The 14602-nt window shown below is 38.6% G+C and overlaps 1 protein-coding gene across 1 annotated transcript in view; it reads right to left on the reverse strand.

The window, feature by feature from the left end:
• The window catches only part of ek1 (eph-like kinase 1), an 85000-nt gene that overhangs the window by 4665 nt on the left and 65733 nt on the right, over positions 1-14602 (reverse strand). Inside the window, exons 10-16 of the mRNA XM_026938058.3 lie at positions 14246-14371; positions 13971-14156; positions 7823-7884; positions 6562-6771; positions 4963-5112; positions 3749-3942; positions 1116-1253 (exon numbers count right to left, since the gene is read on the reverse strand). Of these exons, the coding sequence (XP_026793859.1) occupies positions 1116-1253; positions 3749-3942; positions 4963-5112; positions 6562-6771; positions 7823-7884; positions 13971-14156; positions 14246-14371 (1066 nt within the window). The remainder of the gene's footprint in view (positions 1-1115; positions 1254-3748; positions 3943-4962; positions 5113-6561; positions 6772-7822; positions 7885-13970; positions 14157-14245; positions 14372-14602) is intronic.

Consider the following 14602-nt stretch of genomic DNA (forward strand, 5'->3'; position numbering starts at 1 on the left):
GAAACAGCATTTTGGCATTAAATACGGTTGTGATTTCCACAGCAGGAGGAATGGGCTTTTAGAGCGTAGAACGAGAACAAGTTGGCACTTTTTACACACGGCATATGCATTTAGAGGAGTATCCCTCTCACTGATAACTCAGTGCCTGCGTGGGCTATTTAATGGCTGAGAAAGCTGCTCTTATTTTCAGCATAGGCATGGCTTACAACACTGATGGCTCAGAGACAGTATGCTCAAAAAGAGAGTTTTTAAATCCATTAAAATATTCAATAACCGATGAACCAGTTTTTATATTGTTGAAAGTCATATTTCTGGGAATTTATTGGAAGAAATAAAAAAAGTACCATTTAAAATTTTTCAGCATTGCATTTTCCAAATGTGTAGCAGCCTGATTATCTTTATCTGATTTAATATTATACTGAGAAATATTAACAGCCTATAGCAGTGCAAACACCTGCCTACCTTTACATTTGTATGAAAAAACAACAATAATAACTATGCAATAATCAAATATGTATATGATGAAAACAGATAATCAATTTGATCATAAGCATTATTCGCATCTGTCTATCCAGTCTTATCAGCTGAGATACACAACTGATCACTATACATTCTTAGTCAGCGTTGAAATAAACCATGTTTAATTCATTGAAGTTTTGTGTTGGCAAAATTTTAGGTTTAGCATCAACTTTGTCCTGCATCTCTACAGTGTCAGCGACAGTGCGTGTGCATCATGGATAATTTGATAATTTGATCATTTAGTATTTATTCCGTTTACAAACTGAAACTCTCAGGCTGAATGTATATCTGTTCCGCTATGGCACTTTGTCTGTGTAACCTGTGTGACATTGTTGTGACTATGATACTGAGTCACATCTAATGCCAGAAAACACTTCAGCCCCACCTCTTCAGCTTAACTTACTGTGACAATTCGCTTCTGAGCTGACATGCTTCTCTGAGTACTTGCTGTGCTGCTACATGCACATCCAGAAAAACAATTTGCCATATAAAAGTACAGTACAGTTAAACATATTACTAGTTTTTGGGAAAGCTGTCCAGGCTTTTCCAAGGATGCTATCTACGCTGATTTGCAGAATCATAACTGTGACACTAACCTGACACTGACATACAGGACTGAGTCAAGACTGACGTAGCCAGCGCTGGAGAAATGTTCTTTGTACTGACTCATTTTAATGGAGTCCAGCCAGTCAGCCACTGTGCTAAATGCAGGCTCTGGAGTCACTGGGTCCTCCCTGAGGAGAGAGGGGAATAAAGTCATTCATTTTTCACGCCAATGTGCGGTATATACGACGGGTTTTTTTGTGCAAACTGTTCTGTAAATGCTTGGAGTAAGGACAAAATAAGATATCAGCACAGTGTAACTTTTAAGACAGACAATAGGATGATATATGGTGAGATCATCTGGGAAAGGGATCATTTGGCCATTACTACAAAATGTGTTGCCAGGTGTTGCCATAACTTTACAATAACCAACCAAAGCTGTTTATGTAATGGTTATTGAGTATATATTGCTTCTGCATTATCCTTGTTTTTCTGTTTGCTCATTTTTCTGTTATTTGCTATTTGACTGTTTCTGGAAGGTGAGTACTGACATTTGCGTGTCCATGCCAAAAATCTCTTTTTATATTTGCATATTAGAATGTTGCAGGGTTGGAAAAAAGTACTGAGAAATTGTACTTAAGTGAAAGTACAGATAACGTGTCACTGAATATGTGCCCTAGGTAGCATCTGTAGAAAAAAAAGTAAGTCACATCAGATGATAAATTGGCATAATTTGTTATAGTTGTTTTCTACATCAGTGAATTTGATTGGATGCTTTAAATGTTCAAAGTATAAATACCAACAAATAATACTTAAGTATAATAACAACATAAATTTTCTTACGTATTTTCCACTCCTGGAATCTTACTTGTTATCCATGTTTTGTTTTAGTTGCCTAAGTTTGAAATTACGTATTAATTGCTTTTGCAATAGTGCATGTAAAGCAGTCAATAGAGTTAATTAATCTGAAAGAGAACAATAATTAAACCTAGTATTGACACAACAGAATAGATTTTCTGCATGTTAATTGCGTGTGTTTCCGGATTTTTTTTGGGTTACATTAAAAAATGATTAATTTCCTTTTCCATATTCAGTACAATTATTATTGAGATGCTGTGTATCCAGGATTGGACCAGCAAGCCTATGAAAATGATGCAGTCATGTGTCCAGTTTCAAAGCAGAAAGCAACAAAGGCATGAACTGGAGAAAGAGGGGTGTCTGGAGAAAGCTCCCTGTAGAGTGTACGTGTGTGTCTGTGTGTGTGTGTGTATGTGTCATAGGTAGCTCTCACAGAAGCCTTGGAAAGGACTTGTCAGAGCTAATTACCAGCCAGAACTTGGACAGTTAACATGCGGCTTTCCAGATCTGCTAGGATGCCTGATTACAATGTAATCCCTGTAACACACACCCACACACATGCACACAATCACATCAAGAGAATTTCAGACTCTGCTCTGTCCAAATATGAAGAGTGGCCTGTGCCTTTCGCTGGACTGAGAGTAAAAGCAGAACATGTTTCTCTTTGATGCTGGTTAGTGCCCAACTAAACAAATCGGCCTTCATGTGCTTCCAGTCTGGAATCTCACAGAAAACTTTGATTTGGTCATCCACCTGGTTCCTATCTACACTAGCATAACATCATATCTGCAAAATCTGCGTTTTAATGTTTTTAACAGAAAAAAACATGCTGTACCATGCTAACATCCGTAATACATTCCCTATTATACTTTACACATGAGCTTGATTGATGGAATGGAAAAGGAAACTGGGCCCTCATTTATCAACCTTGCATCATAAAAGTCATAAATTGTTTCAAATGTCTCAAATGCACAGTAATGCACAATTGTTGATCTCAGGTCATATGCACAAGTGTAGGTAATGTTCATAGCTGCTGTGCAGGTGCCACAATTACACTTAAATGTGTGTGGTGACCTGGGAAAAGCCTTCATATGAGGTTTTGAAGACTACATGTTTTCCTGAACTAAAAATGTGTTTCTTTTGTGCACATATCATAAGCACAAGCATAGTTATAATGTTTACTTAAAATCTTGTTACTCCCAAAAGTGAAAAGGCAGAAAATGCACTTACACATTACATTCCAGTTCCACTGAGTAAATAAAATATATAAATAACAAATATGATCTTAAAAACTATAATAATAATATAGACTATAATATATTCAGAGGTCCCATCCTTCCAGCAGACATTCCATGTTTAATAATGATATCCTTCATTTTATTCTTTTAAAGGGGGAAGTAAACTTTATAGATTATTAGAATTAATTATTTTTACATTAGAAACTAGATTTACATTACAAACTAGAGTCTCACACCATTTACAAACTCTACAAGCTATTAGGCTTATGTCCATTTTAATCAAAAATCAGTAACAAATTTCATATATAAATTAAGATTATTAGCCATCAAGATCCATGATTAAACAAACAAACAAACAAACAAACAATTTGAACTAACACATTTTACTCAAGTCTTTATTTTAGATCTGGGTGCTTTGCACACACATGGTCATCCAAATTTTTGTTGAAAAGTTTTAACACATGATTTAATAATAAAATTTAACGAGAAGCTCTGGGTCCACTGGGGAATCCACTGCCTAATATAAGGGTTTCAAAATATTACTCTGCACAAAACTTGATCTAGAATTATGCATGTCAGCGTTTTCTCACCAGACTGTGCTGTTGGCCAGCTGTTTCAGGCTGCTGGGGTTGCGGATCAACTGGTCCAGATTGATGACAATCTGTCCAAACTTAGGCCTATCGCTGCGGTTCTTCTCCCAGCAGTCCAGCATGAGCTGGTGCAACACCACGGGGCAGTCCATGGGTGCTGGCAGCCTGTAGCCCTCATCTATAGCCTTTATCACCTGAAGAGGAGCAACAGAAACATCTAAGGTCAAACAAATGTCTTTTAACATATAAATTTAATAAATATTGTCTCAGTTTTTTTACAATTTAGTGCATGCCACTTAGTAGTGGATTTTTCTCCTTTTTTGGAATTTTGTCTCTGAGATTGTCAACTGTGAGCATAACTGCCAAAAAAATTATACTGCCACAACCATTAGACACAAAATAAACCAGTTACACGCAAAGCCAGCAATTAGCTCAACTCTGCACACAGGACCGTAGTGACTCAGACACACAGATATACAGCATGGATGACGCTGCCATGGCAAAGGAAAGGAACAGATGGGTTTATTTTTATGCTGTGAACAAGATTTCCAAAATTCTTCTCAAAGTGTCGCTTTTAACAGGCATGGAGGCTGTCTCATGTCCTGACTATAAAGTTGCAAGTTAGCCGTGCTGTACAATTTCCTCATCTTAGTTGGTCCCAACTTCCTGTCAGAGCACTGCTCTCCAAAGTGGAAATAAAGAAATCAAAAAGGTTTATCATTTGAAAACTCTGCAATGAGCTAGGCATGATGGTGTTCAATTCAGTTGTTATAAAGCAGCCTGTGAACAGAAACCTGGAAATGTTCTTCCACCAGATGCATTTAATTGGCTTAGTTTGCAAGAGACAGTTCTTAGTCTTTAAGGGAACTGTTGTCAGGGGAATTAAAGTGTTTTGGCAGAGAAATTCTGCAGGCTGATGGCAGAACCTACAGAACCTCTTGATGTTTATATGACGGGGCACAGAAAGATCACTGCGAGAGAGCTGTCTATGCAGTAAGCAGACTGAGTGTATACAGTATGTTTCTGTAAGTGAGAGTAATAAACCTTGAGAAAGTGAGAGAGAAGGTGGGGGTAGCAGCCCATAATGTCTAACAGGATTTAGGATCTCTTAGAATGTTCTGCTAAAGTAAATGTTCATGCTTCAGACCTCATTGTTTCTGTTCTACATGTCACTTGAAATGCATTGTATGTATGTGTATTCTGATTATACTCACATCCTGATTGGACATCTCCCAGTATGGCCGCTCCCCATAGGATATGACTTCCCACATGGTGATACCGTAACTCCACACATCACTAGCTGAAGTGAACTTCCTGTAGGCTATGGCCTCTGGAGCCGTCCACCGGATAGGAATCTTTCCCCCCTGTGACAAAAAAAAAACCATCAACAATAAGCCAACCGAAATGATAAAGAAATATCAGAAACTAAGATTTCTTTGGAATGTAAAATAACTTACGTGTAATCTCGTGTGATTTTCACATACAACAGTCTCTAGAGTTTAGACATAATGTTGGAGAATTGCCAGACTGGTTCCACAGTCAAAGTCACTGAGATCACATTTTCCCCCGTTCTGACATTTGAAGTGAAGATATTCAAATGGCAGAAACTACTGACCAGTCTCTGCATGAATTTATGCACCGTGCTGCTGCTGCCTGATTGGCTGATTGAATAATTGCATGAATGGGCAGGTGTACATTTGTTCCTAATAAAGTGGTCTTTGAGTGTACATTCGCTACACACCAACTATATCTTTATTTTATATGCCGGTAATGCTGAGACCTTTTGAGCCAGCTACTTTGGAGCTACTCTCTTTTGTGATATTTAACATAATTTGACAGTGCTCAGTATTGCTAAAACTCTGCATGCAGTCTCTTTCATCACTTTCTCAATTTGAGAATTCTTTCACTTCCTTTCTTTCTCACTCAGGCTTAGTTTGTTGATCCAACCAGGCTGATTGATAATGGGAGTCTAAGAGAGCCCAAATTCTATGTATTGCTCCTCATGGGGCATGGGTAAAAAAGGTCTTCTGTGATTGGTCCTACTACTAATGAAGTTAGTTGGTGGGTATCATTGTAATCACAGCTCTGCATATCTGAATGCATTTCCCAGTGTCACACTGTCACATGCACTTTGCTTAGCATTTGGAGATTATTCTGGCTGTGCATGCTGGGAAAGTAATGCGCAGTTACATTACTACCAAAGATATGCAGTATAATAATTATATGCAGTATAATTATTCTTTTACCCTGCATCAGAATCCTATCTTGGGTGAAATCAAACCAGTATGAAACACAAGCTAAGCAGAACCAGCTGTAGAGGAGAAACTAAGTCAGTAGTGCCTTTAAGGACAAAGGTAGATATGAAGAACAGTAGTGATGCAGATTAATAAAACATCTCTGAAGAGAAAGAGCTCTGGTCAAAAAGACTCTCTCTGTGAGTGTGTGTGAGACTGTAGTGATTCTGCAAAGTATGCTGTGTTCTGTCTTTCTGAGAGAATGCTTAGCTATTCACCACCTCGACTGCCATCCTAGAAGTTTTTCATCAAACACACACTACTGACCTACTTCTCATTATACAACTAGATCAAGTCCGCCTTTCAATTTTGTTTCATCTTTGTTTCATTTCATTTATGCTGGGGAGGGGAGCGCAGCATTAAAGGATAATTAGAATTCTAAAATAAGCCCTTTGCTGTGATGTTCCTGGATTATGATTATTTTTTTCATGAAAATAGAAAAGACAAGGACAGGTGAAAGACAAGAAACTATAAGAGGTAAAAAGAGAGAGCAGAACTGTAAATAAACTTGTTGCTCACCCTGGTAGTATACACTGCATCTGGGTCGTCCTCCAGCACACGGGACAGTCCAAAGTCTGATACTTTACACACCAGATTTCCATTTACCAGAATGTTCCTTGCTGCAAGGTCTCGGTGTACGTAGTTCATCTCAGAGAGATACTGCATCCCAGCAGCAATGCCACGCATCATGCCCAAAAGCTGAATCACTGTAAACTGGCCATCATGTTTCTATACACACCACAATACAGAAAAAAAAACATAGCAATAGGTTTTGTATGGCTTACATATGAACTTTACAACACATTATAAACCATACAAATCCTTTATAGATAATTGCAAAAGTTTCTTCATAAGTCTCATAAGTAGTAGTAAGTAGCATAAATGTCTACATATGACTCAGTCAGATGGAAAATACTTAATTTTAGCATTAGAGTGACTCAGAGACGCTACCTACCGTCTCTGCTTTTAGTATTGTTGTCATAGCTAGACCTGTCAGAATCCCTGCTTTCACTATGATCACAGTATATACACCCTTTTAAAGGTATTGTATGCTCCCATGACCCAACAATCTCTTCTCTCTGTCTGTCAGCTTCTTTGCCTAGGAGATATTTGTACTTATGTTTCACCATCCTAAATAATTTTATCTGGATACCCTACAGAGTTCCACTTCTCAAAAACTGTTGTCATTATTCTAAAATGTTGCAGTCCTCCAAACCCATCTTCTCCTCATATGAAGCCTCTCATAAACAGTATTCTTACAGCTAAGATTCTGTATAGTTTCATAACATTTAGTACTTTTTTTTGCCTTTTCTCTGTCTGACTGTTAAAAACTGCAATTATCAAAATCTCACCACCCGGTGCCATCCAAAATAGGGTGCATTCCCTTTTGAGTATGGTTCTTTCATATGCCATCTCACTGAGTTTTTCTTTGGCAGACTAGCTTAGAAGCATGAATTGGGACTGGAATCCCATATGAACCAACAAAAAAGTCTCAGAAGCTTGCATGACAAAAGAAGGCCATGTAAATTAATATGCAAGACCACTGGCACAGCACTGCATGAGGTGTTAACTGCATTCAATCATTCATCTTCAGTAAATTGGTCAGGTTCAGTGTGGTTTGCTAATTTGTTACTATTTTGGGAAACAGATCCAACTTCATTAATCAGGAAATACTGCGGGCAGTATATAAGTATGATAAGCTGCTTTTGTTTTATTTCCTTATTGGCTGAATTTCCTTATTGGCCTAGATCCATTGCAAATGTGAACAAGACATACTTACCTTCAGAAATGTGTCCAATGATCCGTTTTCCATGTACTCTGTTATTATCATCACAGGTTTACCTACAGATTTGGAAGAAGAAGAGGCAGTCGGTGATGAGAGCGTGTGTGTGTGTGTGTGTGAGAGAGAGAGAGAGAGAGAGAGAGAGAGAGAGAGAGTTACAGACAGAGTATTTTATATTTATTTCTCCACAGAAAACAGACTCAAAAAGACATTGCAAAGTGGCCAAAAAGGCTTTATGTTCCATATTTAATTCATTTCTGACAGACACGAAATGCTGGTAGCACACCCCCATGGACTACCCGCCTCTCTTCTTCTCCCTTCTACCTGCTGCCTGTTACTCATAGTGACAGCCCCTAATCAAAGCTCTCAATAACAGTCAGGCAGATAATTAGAGTGAGCCGTCCTCGGAGAATATCTTTGTCCAGAAATACCATGAATGGTAATGAGTTCCTATGGAGGGAAGCAAGATGGAGGGGGTGGGGGAATGGAGAGAGAGAAAGAGGGAGGCTCCTGGGGGGGATGTGGTGATGAATTGGCCAAGGGAGTAGGGTAGGGGTGCAAAAATCTGCTAATGGGAAAGTGTGCATTTCACTCTGCACAGGCAGCTGCCAGCACTGCATATGGGGCTGAATGAGGGTGGGAGGGAAAGAGACGTTCACACCTGTGTGTCACAAAGTAATTAAAAATTCTCCCTTGATTCCAGTGCAATAACAGAGTGTCAATCAAAACAGCTCCAGCCTGAGCCCCCACCTGTTCTGCGGGACTCGAACATACCGAACAAAGGGCTAATCTGCCCTGATTATCAACAAAGGCTGATGGGAATGATGGGAAAACTCTCCCTGCACGTGCCCTCCAAGCCCTCAGACACACCTCCTTGCCATCATAGTGCATCATGATGGTACCTAGTATTGCATCTCATTCATAAGTCTGAGAACTTCCTACTCTGAGCTGCCAGACAGGGAGTTTAAGGTCAAAAGAAAATTGCATAGAGGTCCTCAAGGGTGACTCAAATGGCAATGATTGTGATTACCAAGCACAGTTCCCTAGGCTGAAGTCTGAAGATAAAAGTGAAGCAGCATTAACTGAATCACTTTGTTACTGTCTTCCTTTACTGCAAGAGTACAAATAACCCATTCTATCTATCTATCTATCCATCCATCCATCCATCCATCCATCCATCCATCCATCTATTTAATTATATTCTCCAGTCTTGTTGCTTTTGTCTGTGTATGCTGTGTATGTGGCAGTCTTCTGAATGGGCTTGGCTTGCATCTCCAAGCTGTCACTGGTAGTAAAGCACAGCTAGGTTTGTCACACTTATCAAAAAGTAAATTACATGACAAGCATGGCAGGGTCAGGGAGTCATCAAAACAAATTGGGGCTTAACAAATCGCTCAACAGTAAGCAAGGCCAATATTCTCATAAGCCTCCATCATCTACATACTTACATAGCACAGGTCACAACCTGGCCTTGGAATGATAACCAGTGCAGGATACACACTAACACACATTCAGAAGATGCTAATAGCATTTCTATTTTACAGCTGTGAAGGGAGAGTTCATTTCTTAAGAAGCGGCTGGAGGCCCTGTGATCAGTTCATTATGGCAATTAGTCATGAGCTTCTCATCCATGGCTGTGGGTAATGGTGTATGATTGATATTGGACAATGAAGCAGCCTGTGCTCTTAGCTGTGATATATAATTATACTGTCTTGCCCAATGCTAAAATGAGTGTGATTAAAATAGGGCAATAACTGATGATTACGCATCAGCGTGGATCTGTCTAAAACTGCAGCACCTGAAACAGACTATCATTTTCAATCAGAGAATTTAGGGAAAAAATGAAGTGGATAATACATGTGCCTGGATTTTAATAACTCTAGAAAGTCTAGATTAATTGTGTGTCATATTACAAATATCATACTTGGATATTTTTAAAAGAAATAAAGAAAATCTCAGAATAAACACTATAATTCTTATAATAAACAAAAAATAAATGTGTATGTATGTATGTATGTATGTATGTATGTATACACTGATCAGCCATAACAGCCATCACCTGCCTAATATTGTGTAGGTCCCCCTTGTGCCACCAAAACAGCTCTGACCCTTCAAGGCATGGACTCCACCAGACTTCTGAAGGTGTTTATTATAAGGTATTATATGTAGTGACGATAATGATGACATGTATGGTATAATCTGCTAGTTGGCAGATGGCACATTACTGCTGTTTTAATTAAAAATAATCCATTTAGCTTAGTGAAAAACAGAAATTGGTCATACTGGGAAAGAAAAACATAATCAATGCTGAAGAATTAAAAAGTTAAGATGGATTAAGATGCATAAAATCACTTTATAATCACACCTTGACACACTGAATAAAAATCAAATTGAATCATGATGTGCCTTGAGATTTCCACCCCAAGAAACATTATCAGAGAGAGATGGAAATCATAACCATTCAATTTAAAAAAACTTGTTACATCAGTGTTTCCGTCATACTTCTTGTCACAAAGTTTACGCATATAGCTTTTCAATGAAACATGCATTTGGGCACAGACTAAGCATTATGCCAGACTATAATGGATCTTCAATAGGGAATCCCTTCCCTCTTACTGGAATACAAAACCAGTCAAAAGTAACGCTCCAGGTCAAAAATAATCCCATTATGATCCTCTTCTCTCTTTCCTTTGTCGGGAGACCAATCACTAAGCCAGAACCCATCAAGAAAAACGTCTAAAACCATATTAACTCCAAACTCAGCAGAAGTAGACAGCCTATGCACGTTATCAGATTGAAGATAGCCTACTAATCTGGCAGTTAAATGCACAATGCGTTTATCATGGAGACCATGACAGCTCAGTGTTTTTGTTAAGATGGGCTGGAGGATGGCGGTCTAGTCTAGTCCCATTCTTTTAGCCGCTGCTCTATTTGCATTACAATGAGCTCAATCATGGTCTAATTTTTCTGTCGCAGGCGATAATGATACACCAGCTCTTTAAGCTCTGTGTAATGTGACAGGCGCATTTCATATTCCAACATAATTATGCTCGTGCTCCCTGTCTCCTCCTTTCTCCTTCTGTCAGAAAGTATAAACATAAACTAGAGTTGTCTTCCTTCAAACTCCTCTTTCTACTTTAATGCATCCCAAATTGTCTCTGTCAGAAGAGTGATTATGCTCTTCTAGCGAGGAGAGGCGCTAGATTGGCAGCTGGCTCTGTAACACAGCGTACTGGGGTCTTGACCTGTTGTCTGCCTCTGCTCAGCACCATCAGGATGCTCTCTGACCTGTGAAATTACTGTCACACTCAGCACATGATCCTATCTATCCTATCTCACCCAATCAACACACACTTGGAGCAGGACACACTTAAAACCCAAAACCCACCCACACACACAAACACACACACACAATATAATACAATATCTGCAAAATCGCTAATGCTATTGAGAGCATATAAACTGTGCTACCAGTTCATTATCCATTATCCATATAAATTGGAATCTCACTGTATATCGTTTTTGTATACACTAAGTGCTAGTATATTGGCTACTAAATATACTTAATAAATTAGCAACGTCATGTATGATATACTTATCTGACATTACATGTACTGTAATATAGCACTGTGATATAATTTACTTCCAGTGTGCACATTATGCAAGTCACATTATGCATTTTTAGACCACCGATCTCAAATTATGACCAAAGAATCCTTTAAATGTGCAATTTTATTTCCTGAAACTGAACTGAGAATTATACAAAAGGTCATACAGTAGCTGGCACACCTATTTGAAAGACTGTCCTCAGGTACATGTTTTTGGACACACTTTTCCAAATTAGCATTTTAATCTGTGTGATTTTATCATATGTGGTTCTTCTCTTTTATATCTTTGCTGTTTTAAATGTGCTTTGAAAATAAAATTTGGTTACTTACAATCAAAACAAACACTACATATCACCAAAACTGTTTTTTTCCCCTCTAAGAACAGTTACAGTCAAAAACACAGGCCTAACTGCTGCTAACGGTATGTGATACTTTTCTACTTATGCCATTTATGCCATTTTGTAACTTGCACATAACATTGTTGCACTTCTTAAAAGATTGAGCTATGGGTTATGTACATTGTGTGTATAGGGTGTATTTTGTAATGAATAACATACAACAGGCCGCAACAGAATGATAATGTATTAGAACAAGCACATTAATATAGACCTATCTCTATGTTACAGCCAGAATTACTGTCAAAGCCGTGCTGTTATGGAAAATTAATACACACCTTCTGAATCAAGAATTCAACCACACTGCAGTATAAATGTATATATGGTTGATTGTCTGTTACTGTGCTCTGGATAGTCCCTGTATGTAGGCACCACTGTTTACCAAGTCAAATTCCCTGTATATATTGTGTCCATGGCCAATGAAATGCTTCTGATTTATATCCTGTACATTTTGTCTTCTGTTCTACTCCTACGTGCTAACCCACAACCCACATATTTGCTGGAGGAGTAAATAAAGCAGTGCATAATGAAATTTAGAGGAGCACTGCATAATAGAGGGGGAAAGCATGACATCCCTTGCATTTTCTGTTAGAGAGAGGAAAAACACTGATGTGCAGAGCAACATCAATATAAAATGTTTGGACAAATTTAGACTAAGGGCCACACAAATAGATTTAGGTTTTTTCTAATATATCAGACTGGTTGAATATTCATTTTCCGGTGATCCAATTACTTGTTATCCTTACACAACACACCACTGTTACACAACACACCACTTTGAATCCTTGAGTACATAACATGGCAAAATTGCTCTCAGTGAACTGACAAAATGTAGGGCAGAGATCAGTAGTAACATTATCCTTGTGGCCATAATTATCCTCTGACTAAGAGGCCCCAATTTGGGGGTCGGTATGTGTGCTATTTATTAGCACAAATTTTCAAATATGTTCTATTGAAATGCAAATTAACACAGGAAGCAGAGCATCAACAATTTTTCTTCTGTCTATCTCTTTGTCTGGAGCCAAATGTATTCATCTGAGCACCATAAACTTGTCACCACTGACATTTTTAGATGCTTTAGCGAGTTGGTTACAGTGAAATTCCACTGTCTTAAGGCTGTGGAATTCTCATTAAGTAGGCCAGCGCTTTTCTGATACAGCAATGTTCAGATAATGCATATTCATACCCATGAAATATTCATGTTCCTTGCATGCTGTTTGTTCCTAAAGAGGAGAAAAGGAACTCAGAGGAAACTCTATGAACCTTTGCATGCACTCTATGCATCTCACATCCATGCCCTACTATAACAGGTATCGAGCATGAAAACATTATATATGAAAACATAATATCCTGTACATGTGTTGTGACTATGTATAAAGGATGTAATGCAATGCCACTACTAACTTTATCTGTATCTGTTTAGTGTTTAGTATCTATCTGTTTAGTATCTATCTCCAAATATTCGTATTTGCATCTGGATTTGGATTTAAAATGGGGTGTGGCTTAAACCAGCAGATCTTTTTTAAATTATTATTTTATGAACCCTATCATTGGAAACACTGGAAAATAACCCAGATACAGAAATGCCAGGACTGTCAGCATGGGTTATGAATTCTCTGACTGTTCTCTGAACGTTCCTTAACTAGACATGTACATTCTTGTTTATGTTTATTTTTCTTTGTAACTGCCCACAATATTTTCTGATGAATTTATTTGGTTCCCAGATATACAGTATTTCCCAATATATAAACATAATAGTAGCCTAATTTATACCATTGTGACCCTGACAAGTTACTACGGTAATGCTGTAAATCCACTGCGTGCGTCTTTTTTGCTCTGCGAGCTTCGTATCTGACCACTCGCTCGCACCCACATGAAAGTAAAGACCTCCTGCTTGTGCGTCATTTTACTTGTGTACACCAGGATCCCAGTTCTGATGCACAACTCTAGTTTCAACCAGATGCCTTGTGAAACTTTTTGGCAAGCTATCTAAAAGCATGTGTGCATGTGATTTGTATGTGATAAGAGCACATTATTTTTTCATTTTAAATAATGTATTCATATTCAAATGCATTTACTATGTATACTATGTAATATGCTATGTACGCATATATGCTTATGGAACATGGGACTGAAACTCACATCGAGTCACAACCCCTTCCAGTCTGATGATGTTGGGGTGGTCAAACTGGCCCATGATGCTTGCCTCACTGAGGAAATCCCGCCTCTGTTGCTCTGTGTAGCCTGCTTTCAGACTCTTGATGGCCACATGGATCTCCCTTTTACTGGGTAGACGTAAACGGCCGCTGCACACCTCCCCAAACTCACCTAGATAAGGACACAGGGGCATATGTCTTGATTTAATATTCTTTCTTCTTAGCCTGTGTAGCTGTGTAAGTTCAATGGCTTAACCTTACCAGCTCCAATCACTCGTTCTATGCGGATGTTGGAGACGTCAATTTCTTTGGCAAAGTCACGTACTGCCTGATTCGGGTCCTCGTATGTGTGAGGATGAATGTATGTTCTGCTTCCAGGAAGTGGGACTGAAAATCATGAGGAAAGGCAGCAAGGTTAGGATAATGACCATGTTTTTGTAGTCAGTTTGCTTCGTTCATTAGTAAACCATCCATTTCCCTAAAAGAGCGACGTGCCACATTTGCAACCTCATTAAGCATTGTCTTTGGCAGGCAGGAAAAGTGTCATTAGAGAAAACACACATTAGGCAACTGGAGTGATCAGTGGAATAATTTATCAGCAGATGCAACAGAGGGAGC

This window comes from Pangasianodon hypophthalmus, chromosome 22 (assembly GCF_027358585.1).
Source record: "Pangasianodon hypophthalmus isolate fPanHyp1 chromosome 22, fPanHyp1.pri, whole genome shotgun sequence".
NCBI lineage: Eukaryota > Metazoa > Chordata > Actinopteri > Siluriformes > Pangasiidae > Pangasianodon > Pangasianodon hypophthalmus.